The sequence below is a fragment of the Urocampus carinirostris genome, chromosome 7, assembly GCF_059441175.1.
Source record: "Urocampus carinirostris isolate Australia breed hairy pipefish chromosome 7, RoL_Ucar_1.0, whole genome shotgun sequence".
Lineage (NCBI taxonomy): Eukaryota > Metazoa > Chordata > Actinopteri > Syngnathiformes > Syngnathidae > Urocampus > Urocampus carinirostris.
Window position 1 is genome coordinate 35,755,473 of NC_142355.1, and position 25,578 is coordinate 35,781,050.

Sequence of the window (25,578 nt, forward strand, 5' to 3'; positions counted from 1 at the left end):
AGAAATCCACCACCAAAGGGAGCTCTAACTTTTGAACGACTTCCAGTGCTACAGACAATTTTGAGAAAAGTTAGGGTATGCCACCAGTACTTTGAATTTATTCTGTGGGTCTTTTTGGGTTAAAATATCCTTCTAAGGCTTATCTTATTGAAAAACTTTATACTCTGCGAAAAAAAGCTTTTAAGGTAGATGTTTTGTCTCTAACATTTGTGACAAGACGTGTCTTCTATGTCTCAATGTCAAAGTGTCCACGTGTGCCCGTCTCGCTCCTGTCCTTGTTCTCTGAATGTCCATCTTGTGTGGACAACCCACCTGACCACATCATCGCATTTTGTACTCGTTTGTTTGTGATTTTGCACGTTTCCCTCCATTCACCCCCGCTGTGGCCATGGTCCTTGTGTTTGATTCCCTCCTCAGAACTTCATCCCTCCATCTGAGCACGCTCTTCTCTCCATCCCCTTCATAGGAATGATTGTGATAGTGGCTGTGGTCTGGTGCTGGTTGTCGGAGTTGGCGTCCCAGAGAGCAAGGTATGGGAGGAGAACGTCTCCACGAGGAACCCGCATGCTTTACCATTACGTTTATGAAGTAACAAATCGGACATTTTGTTATTTAAGAAGAACATCTCCACGAGGAACCCAACCTTCCTTACCGTTACATTTCTAAAGTTACAAATTCAAAATTTGCCAATGGAGGAGATCTTCCTTTTCACAAGAAACATCACCTTCCTTAGCATTAGATTTACAAAGTTACAAATTTGAGAATTTCCTTTGGGAGGAGATTGTCTCCACGAGGAACCCTACGTGCCTTACCGTTACGTTTATCAAGCAACAAATTGGAAATGTTCTTATTGGAGGAGAACATCTCCACAAGGGACCCCACGTTCCTTACCGTTACTTTTCTAAAGTTACAAATTCAAAATTTGCCAATGGAGGAGATCTTCTCCACATGGAACATCACCTTCCTTAGCATTATATTTACAAAGTTACAAATTTGAGAATTTCCTATGGGAGGAGATTGCTTCTACGAGGAACCCTACGAGCCTTATCGTTACGTTTATCCAGCAACAAATTGGAAATGTTCTCATTGGAGGAGAACATCTCCATGAGGAACCTCACGTTCCTTACCGTTACATTAATTTGTAACCTTACAAGTTACAAATTCAAAATTTGCCAATGGAAGAGTTTATCTCCATAAGAAACATCACATGTTCCTGACCATTATGTTTACAAAGTTACAAATTCAATTTTTTTTATGCGAGATTATCTCCACGAGGAAACATTTTTAGTTTCTTTTTAATACTTTTTGGTACCTTTTAGTTAGTACTTTTGTGTACTGTTGAGGTTTTTACAGAAAAGTTATGTACTTTCGTCAAGGTTTTTTTTTATCATTTGTGACTTTTTAGTACTTTTCTTTCCATGAGTATTTCCAGTTATATACCTTTTAGTACATTTCACTACTTCATAGTATTTTTATTATATTTTAGTATGACTTTGTACTCCTAAGTACTGTATACATTTGAGTACGTTTTAGTACTTTAGCGGAATTTTTAGTGGACTTTTTAGTCCTTATCAGGACTTTTGATTATTCTTTAATACTTACTCCATTACTTTTCTACATAGTACTTTTCAGAACCATATAGTACTTTTTAGTACAATACAGTACATACCTTTTAGTTTTTTTGTCCTTTTTGAGTCTTTCAAGTACATTTCAGTATTTTTCCAGTACTTTCCATTACTTGTTATGACTTTTTTTAAATTAGTACTATATAGTAGATTCTCATACTTTTAAGTACTTTTCATTCCTCTTTACCACTTTGCCACTAGTATTTTCATAGTTTTTTTAATGCATGGTAGCACTACAATACTTTTGAATACTATATAGGACTTTTTAGGGAGACTAAATAACAAATTACTGTAAAACTACAGTAAAATGAGATGTGAAAACAGGAAACTCTGTTCTGTTTTGTAATTTTAGTGCTCTATACTACATTTTAGTTATTATTTGTCCTTTTTGTGCCTTTTAAGTCCTTCCAGTAATTCTGAGTACATTTACATTAATTTTAGGACCTTTGATTAGTATTATAGATTAGGTCTAGTACTATTAATTTTAAGTACTTTGTCAGTACTTTTATTTGTTAGTATTTTGTGTTCTTTTATGTACAACCTCTTAGTACTACTGTATGTATGACTTTTTAAAGATGCTGAAAGAGAAATAACTCAATAAAATGAGATGCGAAAACAAGAAATTAAGCCTCTTTTTAAATCTTTTACTTTTACATCGTACTTTTCAGCACAATATAGTACTTTTTAGTTCTTTATAGTTATTATCTTTTAGTAATTGTCATTACTTTTGTTTAGTACTTTCTAATAGTTTGCATTACTTTCCAAGTATTTTCATTAGTACTATTTAATAGTTTTTAGTACTTTAAAGGACTTGGTACTGTCAGGACCAGAACGAAAACAGGAACCAATTGCGTTGCGTTTCTCACAAGTTTTATTGAAAGAAGGAGGAAGAGCTGTGCCCACGATCCGGTAATTGTTGGGAAGCAGGTCGCTCTGAACGCGGAATTTAATCTTCCGTGGCGAGCGATGGCGGTGTCGGGAATGGAAAACGGGTCTGTAGCAGAGACAGGAGAGCAAAAACGTGGTCGGGGTCTGAAGCGGGTCGCAAGCCAGGAAAAGAGAGTAGACGTGGTCGGGGACAAAACGAGGTCGAAAGCTGGGACGGGAGAGTAGACGTGGTCAGGATCAGAAACGGTTCGAAGCCGGGGGACAGACAGGCGCAAAAAACAGGTGGGAGTCAGGGGTGTCAGAAAAAGGCCTGCCTAGTGTTAACTGAGGTTCCCAGACAGACTGACAAAAGGGGTCAGATAGGAGTGGGGTTAAATAGGGACAGGGAGCCAATCAGAGTCCGAAGCAGTTGGAGCGGGCATAGGTGATTCAAATCGGTAATCATGACAGGTACTATTAAGTCGTTTTTAGGACATTCCGTTACTTTTTGTTACTCTTAACTAACTTATCATTACTTTTGTATAATTTCTAGTTTCTGTTTAGTACTTTTAAGTACAACATAATACGTTTATACTAAGTTGGACTTATAAGAGACACTGTAAAATGAGACACGAAAAAAGTGAAAAAAAATGTGATTTTTTTTTTTTCGGTTTGTTCCATTAGGGGATGGAGATAGGTTGGAAGTGCATCTTGGCGACGGGGGCGCTTCTCGCCATGATGGGCCTGTTGAGGGCGCTGGTGAGAGTTTGAGACCTCAACTTTTTCCCCAAAAGGACGTCCGCTTCTGGAACGCTCCAATCTGAATTCTCGCCAGGTGACGAGGGGAGGGGCCCCCGGGGGCGCCCAGGGGCCCGAGCGAGGTACGACGGAGATGGATGATCGCCGTGGCGACGAGTCACTCCTCTTTTGAGAATATTTTCCCCTTTTGTGTGGATTTATTTAACGCTTATTTATTGATTTGTTAGCTTCTGTAGTGTGTCGTCAAATGCACTGAAATATGTACAGTCGTGCATGTTAGCGATGTAACCAATTTGAAAATCTATTCAGATTTCACTCTGTTTATGCTATAGATTTTATTGTTTTTTTTACAAAAAAAAAATATTGTATTGGTGTATACTGTATATACATATATTTTTGGGGTGGGGACTATTATGGACTATCGACATTCCAATGGGGAAAATGAATTGAATTGCCCGATTCTTAATGCCCAAAATTCCAAATGTGAGATTAAATCTGCCTTACAACAGTCTCTGAGAAAAAAGAGAGGAAAAATAGGTACTAAGTAGTCCTGGAACAGACAAAAAAGTACCAGAATAAAGTAATAAAATTAAGTCATAAAAGCTGCTAAAAAGTCCTTAAAAGTAAGTAACTAGAAGTAAAAATTACAAAAAAATACTGAAAAATCCACTGCATGACTTAAAAATAAATAAAATGTGCTTAAAACTCATTAAAAGTACTATAAACTCAAAGTAAAAATTACCAAAAAATGACTGAAAAATCAAATTACTTAAATTACTTAAAGTCCAAACAAGTCATTAAAAGTACTAAAACAACTAAAATGATGCAAAAAGTACTGAAAAATTTGATGCGTTACCTAAAAGTACCCAAAAGTCAGTAAACATACTAAAAACAACTACAGAGAAGTAAAAATTACAAAAAAAGTACTGAAAAGTTTAATGCAGTTCTTAAAGTGTTAAAAACTACTAATATGTAGTAAAAGTACTGAAAGCACACAAGATACTTAAAATAATTCAAATTCAGTAGAAGTACTTAAAACAAGAGTGGTAAAAATGACAACAATTCTGATAAGGCATTACAAGTACTAAAAACAACTAAATAGGAAGTAAAAAATACACAAAAAAGTACTGAAAAGTCCAATGCAGAACTAAAAAGTACTAAAAACAACTAAAAAGATGTAAAGACATTACACAAAAAGTACTGAAAAGTTCTATGCAGTACTAAAAAGTACTAAAAAGCCATTAAAAGTAGTAAAACTTACACAAGGTCCTAAAAGCCAGTTTCAGGACTCATTAAAAGTACTAAAAATCCATTAAACTACTTCAAATGACTAAGATGTAGTAAAAAGGACTTAGAAGTACTGAAAAGCCCAGTGCAGTAACTAAAAGTTTTAAAAATCCATTTAAAGTACCTTAAAAGACTAAAAGGACTAAAAAGTAAAAATGACATAAAGTACTGCAAAGCCCAGTGCAGTACTTAAAAGTACTAAAAAGTACTACACAGTCATTAAAAACACTCGAACAACCGAGAAATAGTAAAGAACAAAAAGTACTCAATAACCGTACTTAAGAGCCCTAAAAAGTCATTAAAATGACTAAAAAGTAGTAAAAATGACCAAGGGCAGCATTAAAAGAACTAAAATGTATTTAAAAAGTACTCAAAGGTTTCATAAATAAAAATAAAAAAATATATAAAATATTAGAAATATTTCCTTTACTCCAAAAAATCATTGAAAACGACACAAATGATGAATTGAATATAACATTAAAACGAGTAGTTAAATTCATACCTAAATCAATGAATACTTGTCAAAGATTCAATGAACTTATAAATGGATGACTACATGAATAACTGATTAAACAAGTGGATGATTGATGGATAGATGGGTAGATGGATAGATAGATAATTTATTCATCCCCGCAGGGAAATTCACGCTTCCAGCAGTATCCTTGTGTAGAAAAATAGAATAATAAGATAAAAGATATAGAATAGAAAAATACCCAATATAACATTTTGCTATAGAGTATTTAAATAGTGTTACGGAAAATACACACTGTAATAAAAATAAGGTAATATGCAAATGTGGGGGTGGGGTTTGATGTGGGCTTTTACTCCCCCGGGTGAAGTTAAAGAGCCTCATGGCAGGAGGAAGAAATTATCTCCTCAGTCTGTCCTTGATGAATCCTTGGTTTAACCAATGATTGAATACATCAATAAAAATGAATAAATAAATGAATAGGTTATATACAAGCTGTTTTGTTTTCCAAAAACGAGTCCGAAGAACCTTAAAAGTTCCGTATCGGCTAGCATGTTAGCATGTTAGCATGTTAGCGTGCACGTAAACCTCTTCGGAGCGGACATAACTTTGAAAATTTTTGTCATACTTATGGTCGATTTTTGTGTACAATAAGAAGTTCTAACGTGGAAAGCCATTTAAAATGTATTTGTAAAGGTGACAGAAAAACAAAAAACTACAATCCACGTCAGCAACGTTACGATGATGTCACTTATGTAAATACAAACGTCCACGTCAACATAGTTCGGAAAATTCCATTTGTACCTGCTTTGTAGAAAGTTCTATTTTGAAAAATAAGAAAAAATGTTGTATATTTGATATAGTCGGATGTCAAATGTTTATTTATGGGGATTTTCTTCAAAGAGTGATAATAATAATAATAATAATGCTATTGATGATAATAATAATATTAAGCTTTTGTGCGAGTGTATGCTTTTTTGAATAAACTCCATTTTTTCCACACTTAAAAGGTTTTCATAAGTGGCTAAGCTAATAGCCTCGATAACTTCTAGTATATTTTTCAGAAGCTCAATTTGAGCTTAAGATAAGTTTAAGTTTAGTCAAACTCCAGATTCATTTATGTTATCTAGAAAATTGCTTTCATAAGTGGCTAAGCTAATAGCCTCAGTAACTCGGTCATTAAGGCTAATAACACATATTTTGGGATTTCTCAATTCGAGTGAAAACTTGAAATAACCATAAGTTAAGTTTAGTTGACCTCCATATTAAATTTTGTCATTACAATTAAAAAATAATGAGAATTGGTTTCATAAGTGGCCAAGCTAATACCCTCGGTAACTCGCTTTAGAATGTTTATCAGTAGCTCAATTTGAGCTCAAGATAAGTTTAAGTTTAGTCAACCTCCAGATTCATTTATGTCATCCAGAAAATCGCTTTCATAAGTGGCTAAGCTAATACCCGCAGTAAGTTGGTCATTAAGGCTAACAACATATATTTTGGAGTTTTTCAATTTGAGTAAAAACTTAAAATAACCATAAGTTAAGTTTAGTTGACCTCCATATTAAATTTTGTCATTACAATTAAAAAAAAAAAGATAATCGCTTTTTTAATTGGCTAAGTTAATAGCCTTGAATGTTTTTCAGTAGCTCAATTTGAGTTTAAGATAAGTTTAAGTTTAGTCAAACTCCAGATTCATTTATGTCATCAAGAAAATTGCTTTCATAAGTAGCTAAGCTAATCGTGTCAGTAAATTGCTAATTAAGGCTAAGCAAATATGTTCTGGCGTTTCTCGATTTATGTTTAAACTTCATGAAGTTTAAGTTTTGTTGAACTCCATGTTAACTTCTGTCATTAAGAAAGTTGCTTTCGTGAGTACCTAAGCTAATAGCCTCTGTAACTTGCTCACTAAAGCAAAAAAGAAAATCAGATTTAGGGTTCCTCAATTTGAGGTAAAACTTTGCGAGATAGGTTAAGTTTAGTTGACCTCCACTTCAGCTGTACACGCAGTAAATAGCTAGGCTAATAAGGCTAAGCTAATAGCCGGTTTTAGTGTGTAAAAACATTTCTGTTAAACTGCTTTGCTATCGTAGTTGTCATTAACGTGTTTTATTTATTATCTTGTAATTCAAACCTTACTGTGTCGGTTTGAGTCTGAGTTACTTTCATTGGCTATGCCAAAAAGGGGGCGGGGTTTCCTCAGCAAGCTGCTTTGTAATTACATTTGTGTTTGTTATTGTGGAATGTATTGATTTTGACTTCCATAAAATAAATAGAAACTGCTGCCCTGGTGTGGTGTTTGCACGTTATGATTTTTCATTCATATATTTATTTTATTACTTTTCTTTATTTTTATACTACACACTCACGAACTAAAGTTTAAGATAAAATAGTTGTGTAGCTAGGTTAAAACCGTACCAGAATGGGGTTAAAACCAAAATTGATTAGCAGTTTAATTCTAGTATGGCAGATTCAAGTATGCACACGTTGAAACAATTCATAATACTCAGTAGTTCAAACTAGGGGTTTGGCTTCAAATGAGGTTTTTAAGACTTGTTTGGAGTTTGAACTATGGTTTCAGCCTCAAACTCTAGTTTTAAAGCACTTTGTTAGGGTTTTGGACAAGGGTTCAGACTGGGGTGTCGAACTCAAGTAAGGGTTTTGAAGCACTTTTAGGGTTTTGAGCTAGGTTTTCAAATAACACTTTTGAAGTGTTTTGAAGCACTTTTGGGGTTTCAAACGGGTTTCAGGCAAAACCTAAGGTTTGAAAAAGAGCTTTTATGGTTTTTAGATAAGGTTTCGAACGATGGTTTCAGCCTCAAACTTGGGTTTTAAGGTGCTTTTAGTGTTTCAAACTAGAGCTTCTGCATCAAGTTAGGGTTTTAAAGCACTTTTGGGGTTTCAAACTTGGTATTAAGGTTACTACTAAGGTTTTAAAAAGCTTTTAGGGTTTTGAGCTAAGGTTTCGAACTATGGTTTCAGTTTCAAACTTGGGTTTTAAGGTGATTTTAGGATAGAATAGAATAGAATATACCTTTATTGTCATAGTTACAACATGGGATATATTGTGACAACGAAATTGGACGTGGCACTCCAGGTCCACATTTTACAGTGAGGATAAGGAAAACAAAGAGATAAAGGAACAAAGAAGATGTTTGTACTGTCCTTGTTGTATAGGCTTTGTTTTCCTCCGGAGGGGGGGTGTATGAGGGGGTGAGGGACAGACAGAGATGGGCGGATCCAACTAGATGTTTGATCTTACTGTACACACGGTCCAGTGTTTTTATTCCTAATTGCTCAGTACACTTATTGAATGGATTTGGGAAGTACAGTCCTTAATCATGCCCGATTCAAGTCGCCGGCGACGATGAAAGCTCCGTCGGGGTGTGCAAGCTGCTGTTTATTGATAGCAGCAGGCAGGAGATTTAGCGCTATGCTAACGTTAGTATCCGGTGGAACGTTAATGACCACAGTTAGCTCTCTCGGTAGATAGAAGGGTCTACACGATACTGCTAGAAACTCTATATCGAGTGAGCAGTGTGTGTCAATGATTTGGCTGTTATTGTAGCGCATAGTCCCCCACCCCTGTTTTTACCGGAGTCTCCGTCTCGTTCGTGCCGGTGAAGCGTGCGTCCTGCTAGTTCGACTGCGGCGTCGGGGAAGCCAAGACTCCGTGATGACAAAAATACTCCTATTTCGGACGAAGCTGTTGGTGGCGATCCGCAGCTCAAATTCACTCATTTTGTGGACGATGGATCTGGCGTTGGTTAGGAACATGCTTGGGAGCGCTGGTCTGTGTGGTCGCCTTCTTAGCCCAGGCCCAGCCTTTTTCTTTTGCTCTGTCGTTGTCGGCAGGCAGATCACCCAGGGAGATCTAGTGGTCTCTGTGTATCCCTCGGATAGTGATTCAGACTAGGGCTTCAGCTTCAAGTTACCGTTTTGAAGCACTTTTGGGGTTTCAAACTAGGGTTTCAGGCTAAAACTAAAGCTTTAAAGAGCTTTTAGGGTTTTCACCTAAAGTTTTGAACGATGGTTTCAGCCTCAAACTTGGGTTTTAAGGTACTTTTAGTGATTCGAATTAGGGCTTCAGCATCAAGTTAGGGATTTGAAGCTTTTTTAGTGTTTCAAACTTGGTTTTAAGGTTACTCCTAACCAGTGTTCCCTCTAAGCTGCGCAATTGCGCACTGCTCGCACATTCTCAGCGCACAAGAAAATCTAGCCAGCGCACAAAAATGAGTGCTCAAAATTACTAATTAAGAAGCGACTTAAGTTAAAGTTACAGTGCATGAAGGTAAAAATACACGGGTTCCCCTGACGTTGTGTCCTAAATGCGCTATTTCGCTAAGTCGAGTCGAAGTAGAACGAAGTTGAGTAAAGTTAGTAGAGTTTGTCGAGAACCGGCTTTTTCGGCTCGGCTCACTAAAAGGAACCGTCTCTTTCAAGTCCTAAACGGCTCTTCAGGTTATTTTTGCTTCTTTAATCCCAACATGACCAAATATTATGTAACATTATGCACAAAATGACTTAAAGGAAGGGGGGAATAGAACAAAAAAGTAAAAAATACCAAAATGAAAAAGTAGTGAAAAGCTGCGAAAAAAAGAAACAAAAGGAAGAGAAAAAAAGAAGGAAAAATTAAAAAAAAAGCCAGAAAAAAGAAAGAAATGTAGGAAAAACGTAAATAGAGAACAAAAAGAAAAAAGTAACAGCTCGTAAAAAATAAACACAATGAGATTTTTTTTAAAGGAATTTAAAGAAAAGTAGAAAAAAACACGGAAAAAAAGAAGAAAAAGTTTGTGTTGTATTCAAATAATTTCCAATTATATCAAGTGAATCTTGTTGCCAACACTGTACTTCCACTAAAAAATGTGATTAAGTACAGTTTTGTATCTTACAACTGACTAAATAAGCCCCCAAAAATGTTAATTTTATGCGACAAAATATATCAGGAAATAAAAAGAAATGGATATCTTGTGAAAGAATTGTAAGAACAAACGATGTTTGTAGGCCGTACAACCTTTGCAATAGTACATGAGTCAATTCATTCGAAAGAGAAAAATAATTTTGCATTGCCGCAAACTCAGCAAAATTTAACTTGATGTCAAGTTTTGGACATGTTTGATAATGACTTAGTTGCCACACTTGGGATTATGGTTGCTCACTGTTGTTTCAAGCGTTGCTCACCGACTTTGTGTGAACGCTCAGACCCGTGGAAAATTAGAGGGAACATTGCTACTAAGGTTTTAAAGAAGTTTTTAGGGTTTTGAGCTAAGGTTTTGAACTTTGGTTTCAGTCTCAAACTTGGGTTTTAAGGTGCTTTTGGGGTTCTAAACTAGGGTTTAAAACTTGGGTTTCAGGTTAAAACTAACAGTTTAAAGAGATTCTAGGGTTTTGAGCTAAGGTTTACAACTATAGTTTCAGTGTCAAACTTAGGTTTTAAGGTGCATTAAGTATTTCAAACTAGGGCTTCAGTCTCAAGTTGGGTTTTTGAAGCACTTTTGGGGTTTCAAATTAGGGTTTAAAACTTGGGTTTCAGGTCAATAGGTTTTAAAACGCTTTTAGGGTTTTGAGCTAATGTTTCGAACTATGGTTTCAGCCTCAAACTTCGGTTTTAAGGTGCTTTTGGTTTTTCAGGCAAGCGTTTTGAAGCATTTTTGGGGTTTCAAACTTGTGTTTCAAGCTAAAACTAAAGCTTTAAAGAGCTTTTATGGTTTTGACCTAAAATTTTGAACAATGGTTTCAGCCTTAAACTTGGGTTATAAGGTGCTTTTAGTGTTTCAAACTCGGGCCTAAGCCTCAAGTTTGGGTTTCGATGCACTTTTGTTGTTTCCAGCTTGGGTTTCAGGCTCAAACTAGGCTTTTGAAGCACTTTTAATTTTTCAAACAAGGGTTTCTGCCTCAAGTTAAGGTTTTAGAGCGCCTTTAGGGTTTCAAACTAGGGCTTTGGCCTAAAGTTAGGGTTTTAAAGTCCTTTAAGAGTTTCAAGCTAGGTTTGAAACTATGGTTTTTCAGCCTCAAGATAAAGTTTTACGGTGCTTTTAGTGTTTCAAACTAGTCTGTCTTGAGAGATGAATAGAATCCCGATGTGTCCATTGTCGTAGCTTTTAAATGCGACTCTTACAAAGTTAGATTTGTTCTGCTTGGACATTGTGATTTGAATATTCCGACAATAAATACCTTCAAGTTCTTTGTAGTCCACTCCAATGAGAAGCAGCAATCTATAAATAGATATTGTAGTCATCTGGGATCATCGGCGCGTTGTAGAATTTCACTCGGAGTTGACGGACTTGCGCATGATGTCATTCTTGCCCGGCCTGGATGCATGCAACTTATATCCTTTTTTTTCCCCTTTCTTTTGGTCGTTTTCTCATTTCTCTCCATTTTAAACCAGAAGGAAAAAAAAAAAAATTTCCAAGATAATCTTCACGTGTCTTCTTCACGAAAATTGGTGATTTTGAGCAATATTTTAGGCAAACAAAGACTGACTTGCTCTAGGAATTAACTGACAGGAAAATCTTACAGAGCCATCAACACAGCCCAGTGAAGCATGGGCTGCTCCCTACCCAGTCTGGAGGATATTACCGACATCATTGCAAACTCCTCTCATTCTGACCACCAACTCTTATACGCCATATACAAGGTTTTGTATACCTTTTTCATGGCCAAATTCAACCACATTGAAGAACTATTAAAGGCCAATTTTTCCAGTATCATTAAAAGCACACATTTCATAGTGCCGAAATCATAGTTGAGCTAGTCATCTTCGTGAGTTATCTTTCACGTGATTGGAAAGTGCTGGTTCTTTCATTGTGAAGGGATTTATCTCTTTTTTTTAACACTCTGATGCACCTGTCCTAAAGCACCTGTAGGGGGCGATGAATCGACGCCCTGCAATCTCAGCTGCCGTGACTTTATTATTTCTTCGTTTGATGCATGGTCTGCTGAGAAACATGTCAAGAATTTCAAGCCTTTTCAAGCACTTCACCCAGAGCTCAACCATTTTCTGTCAGGACCAGAATGGAGACAGGACCCACTAGCGTTTCTCACAAGTTTTATTGGAAGGAAGAGAAAAGGTTGCGGCCACATTCCAGTGATTGCTGGACACGGGAAGCAGGTCACTCTGAACACGGAAGTGGATCTTCTGTGGCAAGCGATGGCGGTGTCGGGAACAGAAAACGGTTCAGTAGCTGGGACAGGAGGGCACAAACGTGGTCGGGGTCACAAGCGAATCGTAAGCCAGGAAAGGAGAGTAGACGTGGTCGGGGACGAAAAGAGGTCAAAAGCCGGGACGGAAGAGAAGACGTGGTCAGGATCAGAAAAACGGGTCGAAGCCAGGGGTCAGACGGGAGCACTAAAGCAGGTTGGAGTCAGTGTTGAAAAAGGCTTGCCTAGTGTTAACTGAGGTTCACAGACGGACTGACAAACGGGGACGGATAGGAGTGGGTTTAAATAGGGACAGGGAGCCAATCAGAGTCCACAGCAGTTGACGCCAAAGGATTGGGCAAAGGTGATTCACGTCGGTAATCATGACATTTTCCCAACCTTGAAAACATTCAAATTCAAGCCTTTACCCAGATTTCAAGTACATTTTCAAACCCCGAATGCACGTAAATGAACACCTGCAGTACATAAATGTAATACCTATATACAGTATGTGACATTATTGAAATTTACACATATTTTTATGAAATTTGTAATATATGTAAGTATTTATTTTGTCGTGTATTGATCTTGCTTTTTGTTCCGTTTTTAATATTGGACACCGGCAAAGGAGCTTTTAGAGGATCCAAGTTTGTGGTTTTGACTATCATGCACATCATGTTTGCAATTGGACAATCATGTTGCTGTTCTTTGAAAGTCAAATCCTTTAGGGTGGATCAGCTTTTGTAATCAAGGGGGATGTAATAAAAAGAAAGGGCTCAGGGGCGGGCCTTTGGAACAGGGTGCACTTTCTTATCTGAAGGCTTCTTTCCCTGTCCTTCTTCAAGTTCAAAATCTGTCACGGTTGCCATGGCGCCCAATTGGCCCTGCCCGTGTGGCACCAGCTGAGCTCATTGACAGATTGGCTTTCCGTCTTTTTAAGCTCAGTCCTCTCATTTTTCTTTTGTCAGTCCACCAACAAACCTCTGCCCCGCAAGACGTGGGTTATGACTCGGTCTTGTTTTCCTGCTGGTATTTCCTGTCCAGTATTGTTACCGTTTATTTTGTCCTGTTAAATATCGGTTTCCAGTTTCGTTCCTTCTATCTTTGTCCTGTTTATTATTCTCTCCAGTTTTCGTTCTGGTCTTGTTTGTTCTGTTTATTTCGATATCCTGCTTCATTACCAATCTTGTCTGTCCCGTCCAGGCCTGTCTGGTATCGACCCCATCCGTCCAATATCTGCTCGTGCAATTGGAATCGATCTTGTCGGTCTCTGGCTTCCTGTCTTTCCACGCCAGGCCGCTGCCTAACGTGCATGACTCCCCATTTCCCGTAAAATAAAAGGCTTGTGTGAGAACATCACGCGTTTGGGTCCTGATCCTGTTCCGGTTCTTGACAAAATCCATTGACCTCTTTTCTCGCTATTTTGCGTTTCACCTAAATTTTAAAATGTTTGTTTTATGCTCATATAAGATGACCCTCTGATTTCAGTATCGTATATAAAAGTTCTGAAGACGACCTATGTGCGAGTATTTATGGTATGTGCCGCATATTTCTAATTTTCTATGAAATGAGTTGAACATGACTCATTTCCAGCAGATTCTACCGTACGTTAGCCAGCGTTTCTCGACACCCGGCACACATCACAGTATTTTTTTTAAATCCTTCTCTCATTTTCTTTTCTTAGCTCAGTTGTTCGGCCTCTGGAGCTCGGGCAGTCACACACACATTGTCAACAAACACTCACACAGGCTCTCCCAAATAGGAGCGCCTAAAAATAAGACCACAACCCCCCCGGTTGGGTAAACCGAGCCGGAGCCCCCCGGATGAAGGCACGGAGCGTGATGGTAGGACTTGGGAATGACGCGGTCCGGGGGCGGGTGGGTTTATAAGGCCGGCTCCGGTCCGTCCGGACATTCGAGTCCGACGCGTCCCTAAGACGAGCCGAGGCCGTTCCCGAGGCCCCGAGGACAAGACTTTGACGAAAACCTGCTCATTGAATAAGTTTTTGAACGCAACGTGGTTAATCAACAACCGGGACGGTCATGATGAGCAACAACTACGGCGAGGAGCCGCAATACTACCAGTCGGCCGACTTCGGCGGCGAGGAGGACGACGAGATCCCGGCAGGGGAGAAGGACTTGGCGGAGGACGCTCCCTGGAAGAAGATCCAGCAGAACACCTTCACGCGCTGGTGCAACGAGCACCTCAAATGTGTCAACAAGAACATCGGAGATCTACAACGAGAGTTCAGTGATGGTTTGAAGCTGATTTGGCTTCTGGAGGTCCTTAGCCAGAAGAAGATGTACCGAAAGTATCACAGCAGGCCCAACTTCCGACAAATGAAGCTGGAGAACGTCTCTGTGGCGCTGGAGTTTCTGGACCGGGAGCGCATCAAGCTGGTGTCCATTGGTGAGTGGTGGGATTGGATTAAGAAAAGGGTGTTACGTTTAAACTTTAGTAGACACTGAAAGTAAGGAGAAAATACATGAATGGATTTTGAACTTGAAAGGGGAAACAGGGAGAGAAGCCTTCAGATAAAAGAATTCCATCCCTGTTTAGATCATTAGAACTACACATCTATCATAAATATACTTAAGATTGTTCTTGAAGCTGTGAAGCCCTATATTTGACCTCAATGATGCCGTTTTTTTGTCATCCTCATATTGTCTAGGCAAAAGAAAACCGGTTTCAGTTTATTTGGTTAGCAAAACGAGAAAACTTAACAAGTGCGATGTGTTGTTTCAAGTTGATATTCTTGGTTGGTAGTTTGGATAATTATCGATCGTAAGCTGCATCTGATGAGAAATTCTAGAACGTTTTTGTATTTAAGGTTGATTGGAAGTAAGCTAACCCAACTAGCAAACATGCTAGCAGCAAAGACTTAACTGAGGGGGGAGCAGTGGGAAGTTTGAACCCAGATTAAACGGATAAACAGTCCTGGGTGCATTCCGAGAGGTCAGGGTTTGAGAATCGGGGGTACAGTACTCAACCTGTTGTGTTGGTATTTGGAAAAGTGTGACCAAATTTTTTGTTTTTCCTTTAAAAACAAAAAATAATGCAGGTTTTTCCAAACTAAATACAACATTTGGGGGGGAGCTAGTCCAAAGATATACCACATTAATTAAGTTATTAATAAAAAGTATATAAATCTTCAGGGGCGGAGTTGTTTATGCAAAACAGTGCAGGAAGTTGGTTGCTGTGACACAAACCAATAGCAGACTAGTATGTATATAACATCAACCAATAGCAGACAGGCTCAAACACCATAAAGTTTAAATTTGTACGTTTTTGGACACTCAAAATCATGTGTTAATGATGTCAAATATCGTGGAAAATACCTTAAAGAAAGGCTAAAAACAGCTTACACAACACCATAAAGTGAAAACGTCATAAGGTGCGTTCAGCGTATCCCGGAGTTTTAGTGGAAAACACCGTTCAAAATTTTGGGCTGGTGTATGGAGGCCTGATTTCAGCAACCATCATTCCAGTGTTAGCTAATTCCATTAGAAGGCCAATGTATGATTAAAAAAACCCTTTGCCATGATGCTAGCACGACTGAAAACAGTTTTTAACTGGTTAAGGAAGCTATAGAACAGGACTTCCTTTGAGCTAGTTGAGTATCAGGAGCATCACATTTGTTGGAGTGATTCAACTTTCAGAATAGTAAAAAAATATATATTTCCGTGTGATACCTGACAGTCTAGTATTGTTCTAAGAAAAGAAAGCTAGTCCAGGCAAGAAATTGAAGATCTCCTACAACAGTGCGTACTACTCCCTTCAGAGAACAGCACAAACAGGCTCTGACCAGAGTAGAAAGAGAAGTAGCAAGATGGCAAGTACATTAGAGTCTCAAGTTTTTAGAAATGGACACCTTACAGGTCATGAACTAGCAACTTTGTTAAACATCAGTGTTGGGAATAAGGCCGTTATAGATAACGGCATTAGTTAACAGCGTTATTTTTCAGTAATGGTTTCATTCAAATCATTATTTTTTTACCGCCGTTACCGATGTTCAAAAGCGGCGTGTTATGTTAGCTGCAGAACGCTAACGCCGGCATGCCCCTTTAAACCCGACACCGTATTCAGAGGCGCAGTTTTTCACTCTCCTCCGAGTTGTTTACGTCACGTCTTTCGGGATCACGTCGGCATTCAAAATAGCGACAACTATAGAGTTAGATAGCGATTACGAATATAGTATTAGCTACTGCGCCAAACGAAAAAGGCGAATGAGGGCTCATTTGCAAAAAATGTGAGCCACATATTTGACAGCCCCCCCCAACTCCCTTTGTTCACCAACACTATGAGCCGGCTCTTAGAAGTGAACGAATGGCCCAAATCAACAGCTGGTTCTCTCAGAGACGATCTTGTGATTGGTCAGTACGCATTTTTGAGAGAGGATTCCGTGTTGTTGACTTTAAATGAATTGAACATATAAAGGTTAACATTATTTTGTATTTTATCTATTCTATAGCTCTATATTTCATGTTGACAATATCTGTGTATTGTTTGTTAATGCTACGTCCATTGGAACCTGGTCATCCTTTCTATTTTATTATTTATTTAACATTATAATTTAATCATTTTATATTTAAACATCCATTGCAGCCTGATCATCCCAGAAGGGGGATGGTTTCTTCAAGGTTTCTTCATTTACCTCATGCAGAGGTTTTTGAGTTTTTCCTTGCCCTCATGTAGGTTTTAGATCGGGGGATGGTGTCATAATAGTCTGTGGTTTGCAATAATTTGTGGTCTGTGCAGCCCTTTGAGACTCATTGTGATTAAGGGCGTCACAAATAAACATGACTTGACTTCACTTGGTTTTTGAGATTTTCCTTGCCCTCATGTAGGTTTGAGATCAGGGGATGGTGTCATAATAGTCTGTGGTTTGCAATAATCTGTGGTCTGTGCAGCCCTTTGAGACTCCTTGTGATTAAGGGCGTCACAAATAAACATGACTTTATCGCCAGTCAAGTATGGCCAGTCCAAATGAACTGCACTATTTTGGTCGCGATCCCATTATCCCCAGTCGAGTATTGGTAAGAGTGGGGGCCTAGAGAGCAAATTTGTATCATGCGTGATGGCTTTTGCCCCCCATTTTTTTGCCTAAATGAACAGTACCCATGCAGCTTGACTTGACTAATCCTATTTCCAGTTTTTCTGTCTTACTTTTGTAACGTTTGTGTCCAACACTGATGACAAAGTAGATTAGAGTCTTTAGTTTGAGAAATACGTCAACAGTAAAGAGGGTACTCCAAGATGCTGGCCTTTAAAGCAGAGTGGGAAATAAAAAGCCATATCTGAGACTGGCCAACAAAAGGAAGAGATAGGCAAAATAAAAGTGACTTTAACATGGAAAACACAATATTGTCTGAGTTCCCCGAACTTTTAAACTGTAGTGTGTATCAGATAATTCCCAAATGCAGACATTTTATCACCGCAAAGTGACGTTTTAGTGAGCATCCGTTTGACGGACGTGCCTTTTGCACCGGCGGTTGCCAGAGACGCACGACAGTCTGCGTCGGCGGCACCTGCCGACGCCACTCAAAGCTCAAACCATCGTCCTTTAAAGCCGACGTGTGCGACGAGGCCGACCTGCACAAGGCGGCTGGCTCACTCGTGGCAGGGGGCCACAAAAAGTCAAACCCCATAATTTTTGGTGGCCGATCGTAGCCCATGGAACTGGAGGAGTTGAGGAAAGGTGCACGAGTGGACATGCGGAAAATATCGGTCTATTTGGATAAAAACTTGAGATTCTACAAAATGAAGGCTAAATTAAACACCTATAAAAGGCAGGCAAGGCAAGTTTATTTGTATAGCACAATTTATACAAGGCAATTCAAAGTGCTTTACATAAATGGCAGTCAGGTTAAAAACACACAATAAAAGACATTGAAAATTTAAAATGTGGTTTTTAAAATGCATTAAAACCACAGATACAACATAATAAAATCAATGTGTTAAAATAAGGTAAAAGTGAAGAGTGCAGATAGAACCCTTTCAGTTGTATGCACAGTTGAACAGAGCTGTTTTCAGCCTGGACTTAAACATTGTCAGAGTAGACGCCTGTCTGACGTCATCAGGAAGACTATTCCAGAGTTTAGCTGAATGGAACTGAAACGCAGCTTCACCCTGTTTAGCTCTGAGCACCAGCAGAAGGCCTGTCCCTGAGGTTCTCAGGGTCCGAGATGGTTCATATGGGACCAACATGTCACAGATGTGCTAAACCATGAAGAGACTTATACACCAGCAGATCTGTTTTAAAGTCTATTCTCTGAGCGACAGGAAGCCAGTGCAGAGACTTGAGCACAGGACTAATACGGTCGTACTTCCTGGTTCTAGTCAGGACCCGAGCATTACAGGATAGAGACAAAAATCCTGCAAAAATGTTTTAAAACATGATGAATATACAATTAATAATAGGCAAACATATTACATATGTAAGACAAGTCATGTTTATTTGTTGTCATGAACCAGAACAGGATCAGGACCCAATCGCGTCCAATTGCCAGAGTTGATACCGGACGGATGGGGTCGATACCAGACAGGACTGGATAGATAACGAATCGGGATAACGACAATCAACAGGAGAAATTAGACGGGAACAAAAACTGGAAAAAATAACAAACAAGACAAAAACAGACGGAAACAAAACTGGACCCCGAAATTAAACAGAACAAAAATAAACGGGAACAATATCGGACTTAAAATACCAACAGGAAAACAGGACCATGTCAGACCCCACATCTTGTGGGGCAGAAGTTCGTTAAACGGGCTGACAACAGGTGACAGAAAGGAGTGGGTTTGAATAGGGACAGGGAGCCAATCAGAGTCCGAGGCATTCACATCAGTAATCATCACATTTGTGACACCCTTAATCACAAGGATTCTCAAACGGCTGCAAAGACTGCAGACTATTATGCCACCATCCCCTGATCTAAAACCTACATGAGGCCAAGGAAAAACTCAAAAACCTCAACATGAGGAGAATAAAGAAACCTAGAGAAGGGACCACACAAGAGGTAATCCCCTTTCCAGGAGCCCAAATTTTAGTTTGATAACTAGCAAAAAAGGTCAAATCTTAACTAGATAACTTGCTAAATAGCTAATAAGGTAGCTTGATAGTTAGCTAGAAGGTAAACAGGTAAAGAACTAATAGGGAGCAAGTTATCTAGCTAAAAGTGTAAAAGGGCATCTAAATAGACAGAGACAAAAGCTAGACACAAAGCTAGATAGCTAGTTAGAAAAGAGCTCAACGTTTAGTTATATAACTAGCAAAACAGTTAAGATAGTTAGCTACATAGCATGAAAAAATGTAAAAAGTTAGCTAGATAGTTTGCTGAATATCTAAAAATGTAGTCGCTACCAAAAAATGGCAACAATTTATGAGCAAAAAATGCCACTAAAATCATGTCCTGTTTATTTCAATAGACCTTCATCACAAGAAGCCTCAAAGGGCTGTACAGACTACAGACTATTACAGACCACCATTACACCTCCCACTGATCTATAACCTCATAATTTAATAATTCATAATATTTTTATCTCATCTCATCTCATTAGCCGTACCGCTTATCCTCATTAGGGTCGCGGGGGGGCTGGAGCCCATCCCAGCCATCTCCGGGCAGTGGGCAGGGGACACCCTGAACTGGTTGCCAGCCAATCGCAGGGCACACAGGGACAGACAACTCATTCGCTCATTCACACCTAGGGACAATTTGGACCGGCCAATTCACCTGAAATGCATGTTTTTGGAACGTGGGAGGAAACCGGAGTGCCCGGAGGAAACCCACGCAAGCACGGGGAGAACATACAAACTCCGCACAGGAAGTCTGGAGCTGGATTTGAACCCACGACAGGTTCCCATGACATGAACTGTGCCGCACAAGCGCTAACCACTGCGCCGCCGTGCTGCCCATCCTTTGATGAAATAAATAAATTGATGAACATAAAAACAGGTGGAAACAAATACAAATACATAAATAATAAAATAAAATATGAAACATCTGATTAACAACCAGCTAACTAAAAAAAAGAAATTAAAAAAAAAACATTATCTTTAATCACTAGTGCTGCAAGTGGGGACCATTAAACACATGATTGTCAGGCCCGACGGCTCTGTTGTTCCAGCCTTAAATTAACAACACTTTCGCGGTCATGATCCATTATCCCTGATCACATATTACTGCGAGCAGGGACCAGCGCAGCATTCCTTTGTCGGGCCTGGCACCTTTTTTGACATTATTTCTGCCTGAAATGAAGTTCACGCTTGTGGCTGCAATCCATTATCCTCGCTCCACTTTTGCTGAGAGCAGGGGGCAGCAGAGCACATTTTTCAGGTTTGGGCTTCTGCAACGTGCCATTGATGCCGGCCTAAAATGTACTGCATTGTTTTGGTTGTGATCCGTTATCCCCAATCAGGTATTACGGAGAGGGAGGTTCTAGAGAGGTACTTTGTGTCATGATTGGCAGCCTTATTTCCCCGCTTTTTTCTTCTGCCAAAAGTGAACATCACCCACCAGGTTGCGATCCATTATCGCCAGTCAAGTATGGCGTCGAGCAGGGGCCAGCAGAGTACTTTTTCTTGAGAGTGTGCTCTTGACGCTCACCTAAAATGAACTGCACTGTTTTGACCGCAATCCCACTATCCCCGGTTGAGTATTGCTAAAAGTGGGGGTCTAGAGGGCAAATTTATATCATGCCTGGTCGCTTTGTTCCCATTCATTCTGCCTAAATGAACAGTATCCATGCACTGCAATCCATTGTCCCCAGTTAACTATAGCTGAGAACAGTGGCCAACAAACCATATCTACCTTTACAATTGGTGAGGTGGCTACAATGAACTGCACTGTTATGGCGGCGAACCATCATCCCCGGTAAAGTGTTACTGAGAGCGAGGTTCTAGTGATCAAATTTGTGTCATGCGTGTCAGCTTTCCTCCCCTGTTCTTTCCACCAAAATAGAACAGCACCTGTGTGGCCACGATCCATTATCCCCGATCGAATTGCAGCGACCGGGAGACGATAGAGGAGTGGAGTGGGGTTACTTTACGGATTTCTGCATATGCATTCCGTTTCCCATTACCCGCGATAAACGATTACCGTACCGCATAAGAACCAACCACTTCCTAGGCAGTGAAATTGGACAGACACCAAAAAAGATGAAATAAAAAGAGTCCCCCATCATCGGAAGTCATCATCCTGCCACAAAGCGCTGACGTCGTCAAAACTCCATTAAGCGAGGGCCTCTTGAAAATGAAAGCGAGCAAACTTTCCTTGCAGGCGACTTTTAGGAAATGAAGTGCTCGGCTTTGGCCCGCCGTTGATTTATGGCACGGCGGCGCTTCCACTTTGGGAGGTAATTGAAATCCGAGCGCTATTTATGCAGGGAGAGATCCACTTGCGCCCATCCTCAGCTGTCACGCTCTTCCAGCTAGCATTGTGAGCGTGTGACGGATTGTTAGCGCTCCTCTGCCAGGCAGCTGTCTGCAAGAAAGGGGGGTGGTACGATGGGGTATCTGCCTTAGATTGCTGTCCCTCCAGAAGTCAATCACGGTTGTTTATAAACCTACTCAGAATAGCCTGGTCAGCTCTGCACTAAAACATGGATAAAACATGCTCGGCGTTGCTCTTAAATCTCCCAAGAGTCATTGGGTACAAAACCCAGCACACCCAGTTTTTAGGTGCCTCCAGTGAGAATTGACTTTACGGGTAAACTTTGTGCAATGAAAAAGATAAATTTAGGTCTTCTAGCTAAATGCTATGGCTAACATGTAGCAAGTAGCCCGCTGCAGTTTTATAACACCGAGGTGGCAAGCCACAAAGTACAACCCGACCAGAGTTTTTAGGTGACTTCATTAAAAATGGACTTTACGGGTAAACTTTGTGCAATGAAAAAGATAACTTTTTGTCTGCTAGTTAAATGCTATGGCTAAAATGTAACAAGTAGCTCGCTGTAGATTTATAACACTGAGGTGGCACTGTACAACCAGACCAGTGTTGTTAGCTGCTTCCATTGAGAATCGACTTTTCTGATGCAAGTTGTGCAATTAACAGAAAAAGACTTTTAGTCTGCTACCTTAATGCTATAGCTAATATGTAGCAAGTAGCCCGCTCTAGTTTTAAAACGCTGAGGTGGCAAGCCACAGAAAACCAAAACTGGACCACACGTTTTAGCTGCTTCCTTTGACAATTGACTTTTCTGATGTACAATTAAGATAACAAGACGTTGTTAAGTTTGCTAGTCTGAGGCTATAGCTAATAAGTAGCAATTAGCTCGCTCTAGTTTTAGAACACTGAGTTGACAAGCCACAGAAAACAAAAACAGACCAGAATTTTTAGCTGCTTCCATATTTGACAATTGACTTTTGTAAGTAAAGTACAAGACGATTTTAAGTTTGCTAGCTCAATGCTAAAGCTAATAAATAGTATGTAGCTCACTGTTGTTTCACAGTGCTGAGGTGGCGGGCCACGGAAAACCCAGACCAGAATTTTTAGCTGCTTTCTTCTTTGACGATTGACTTTTGTGAGTATAGTAAACGACGACTCTAAGTTTGCTAGCTTAACGCTAAAGCTAACATGGTAATGCAAAACCCCAACTTGCTCACTGTAGTATTATAACGCCGAGATGACAGGTCACAGATTACAAAGATAAGACAACAGTTTTTAGGAATTAAAAGCAATTAAAGACCATTTTAAGTCAGCTAGATTAATTCTATAGCTAAAATAGTATAGCAATATTGCGATTGGCTCACTGTAATAATATAACACTTACAACAACATACGATAAGTCACTGAGGAGTTTTCAACAGACGATAATTGGCCCTGGAGGATCAGCACCACTAACAATCCTCACCGGTATATATTATTCATCCTCCGCGAAGAATGGATAGTATTATCCCTGAATTGTGACTTGAATTCCAAACTATTCCTCCTGCTTTCTTCTCCTCACAGACAGCAAAGCCATCGTTGACGGAAACCTCAAGTTGATCCTGGGCATGATCTGGACCCTGATCCTGCATTACTCCATCTCCATGCCCATGTGGGACGACGAGGACGACGAAGAGACCAAGAAGTTGACCCCCAAGCAGCGCCTGCTGGGCTGGATCCAAAACAAAGTACCGCAGCTGCCCATCAACAACTTCAACCGCGACTGGAGGGATGGAAAAGCTCTCGGTGCTTTGGTGGACAACTGCGCTCCAGGTAAGACGGAAACAATGCTTCGAATGTGGCCAGAACAGGTTGGGGTTTTTGAGGTTTTCAAGGGCAATGCTGTTGGATCAGGGTCCAACAGTCGACTTTTACTCAGGCTTATGATTGGCACTACCTGGACTAGGACCGCAGAGGCCTGGTACATTTCGGTTATTCCAACCCAAATCCTGCTACTGGTAACCTGTTACAAACCCCAACCCAATATAATGACTTGGATTGGGATGTGTGCAAGAAGGCTGTACTTTCCCAAGACACACCACAAGAAAGGGTGCCCTGACGACCCAGGTGATTATGGGATCCTTAACTGAAACTGACTCGGATCAAAGACTCAACTATCTGGACTTCCTATCAGTGTCCGTTTATTACAGACCAGTACCTCCAGGGAGTGAATAGAACCAGAAACTTCCTACCTAGACTCCCTATCAACGACGGCTTATTTCAGGACAGTTACTTCCAGGCGCTGCCTCGAACGAGGGGTTTGATGGCCCAAACTCAGAGTTGTATTAATAAAGACCTGCTCCCTCAATGCATTAGGTAAAACCAGTGACTCGACCACCTGGACTTCCATCTAGAAGCAGCTTGTTCCAGACCAGTTACTTCCAGGTACTAACTAAAACCAGAATTTTCGATCAGAGTCCCCTACTTCCAGATCTGATAACAGTGGGCAGGGCCTCGACTACCCAGACTTCCTATCAGAGAGGGCTTGTTTCATACCAATTACCTCAAGGTATTGCCTAGAACCGGATACATGATTTCATGGACTTCCTTTCAGGGGCAGCTTATTTCAAACCCATTACCCCCAGGCATTGACTAGACAAGACACTTGACTACCTGGACTTCCTTCTAGATGCAGCTTATTACAGACCAGTTACTTCCTATTTGGGGTGGCTCATTACAGATCAGGTGCCTCCAGGCACTGCCTAGAACCTGATACTCAACTAACTAGACCTTCTACCTCCAGAAAATGCCTGGACTCAACTAGTCGGCCTTTCCCACAACAAACAAAGCTAGGCAGTCTCTAACATTGTGGACGAGGTGTCTGTTTTCATTTTTTCTGGGTTGCTAAGGAGTCAAGGCCAAGCAAGCAGTCCATCAGCGCATTAGAAACGTTAACACCTCCCAGAGAGAATTCGCCGGCCGACGTCAGGCTATGTCATTCGTCTCTTGGGGGGGCAGCGAGCGTCGGAGGGTTACCCGAGGCTGGGCTACGTCTTCGCCAGCTGTCCCTCAGTGACTGAAACTGTTGACCGCTTCAGGCCCCGGTTTTGATTCTTCGCTGCAACAACTTGCTACAACCCAAATTTGGCCAGCGTTCTCTCTACTCCCCCGCCTGGGGAGGTTCGGACTTGGCCAGGCATAAAAAAAGCAGAGTGATATGTCACAGACGCCGGCATCAAAGCCACTAGCACGAGAGCTTCTTTTGTGTATCTCAGGTAGATTTTTCAGGTCCACTTTATGGTTTTTGCATATTGTGGCATGGACCAAAATAGATAGATTTGTAAAACCAAAAGAATATAAATCAGAGTGGCATGTTTAAACCAGTAGGCGAAAGAACATATGGTAAGGCTTAACTGGTCTTCCCTTTTGAATTGTCTTTGAGTGTCTTGAGCTGTAGCTTGTAGAAGATAAAGAGTGATTAATATACAGTAAAACCTGGGTTTACAACATGAATCCATTCTGAGATGGAGATCATAAGGTGAACTTGCCATATAGCGGAAGAGAGAATCCTGTGATATATAGCGAATGCCTTCCGAATCCCCAGTGCTCCCCAAAAAACCCTGAAATTAACAAAATAGTTTATAGTAAACATTACTTATGCATAAAATATGATTAGATAACATTATATATAAATATAAATTAAAGGAACATTAAGTTTGATTTCCTTTTGGTGTGACATGACTTGAGATGGTCCAGTTGAGTAGTGGGTGGATGCAGAGAGGGTAGAAGACTTGCGAGAATTGTGACAGCATTAAAAATGTCCTTGCTTTAATCGCATCTTTATTATTAATATTAGTCCCGTTTGTCGATTGGTTACGAACATATTCCTGAGTAAGGTTAACAATTCGAGTGATTTCATCACATTTCCTGATATTTGCATGGGTACCGAAAAAAATCCAATTTCAGAATGGATAGACAATTTACAGGTTTAGATTTTTTTTCCTAGTCGTGTTTAAGAGTGGTCCTTAAACAATGTGATCGCGTGAAACGGATAACTACAAACAACAGG

At 40.0% G+C, this 25,578-nt stretch overlaps 2 protein-coding genes across 6 annotated transcripts in view; both read left to right on the forward strand.

The window, feature by feature from the left end:
• LOC148363157 (uncharacterized) overlaps nucleotides 1-5,482 on the forward strand; it is a 43,097-nt gene extending 37,615 nt beyond the window's left edge. Inside the window, exons 8-9 of the mRNA XM_088340737.1 lie at nucleotides 418-530; nucleotides 3,177-5,482. Of these exons, the coding sequence (XP_088196863.1) occupies nucleotides 418-530; nucleotides 3,177-3,189 (126 nt within the window). The 3' untranslated portion in view covers nucleotides 3,190-5,482. The remainder of the gene's footprint in view (nucleotides 1-417; nucleotides 531-3,176) is intronic.
• Nucleotides 5,483-13,998: 8,516 nt separating this feature from the next.
• Nucleotides 13,999-25,578, forward strand: part of LOC148363158 (filamin-C-like) — a 71,991-nt gene continuing 60,411 nt past the window's right edge. For 3 of the 5 annotated variants that reach the window (XM_088340738.1, XM_088340739.1, XM_088340741.1), the window contains exons 1-2: nucleotides 14,001-14,553; nucleotides 23,094-23,342. In XM_088340738.1, coding sequence (XP_088196864.1) covers nucleotides 14,187-14,553; nucleotides 23,094-23,342 — 616 coding nt within the window. In that variant the 5' untranslated portion in view covers nucleotides 14,001-14,186. Of the gene's footprint in view, nucleotides 14,554-23,093; nucleotides 23,343-25,578 lie in introns of all 5 variants that reach the window. The other 2 variants (XM_088340740.1, XM_088340742.1) reach the window with 1 other exon arrangement.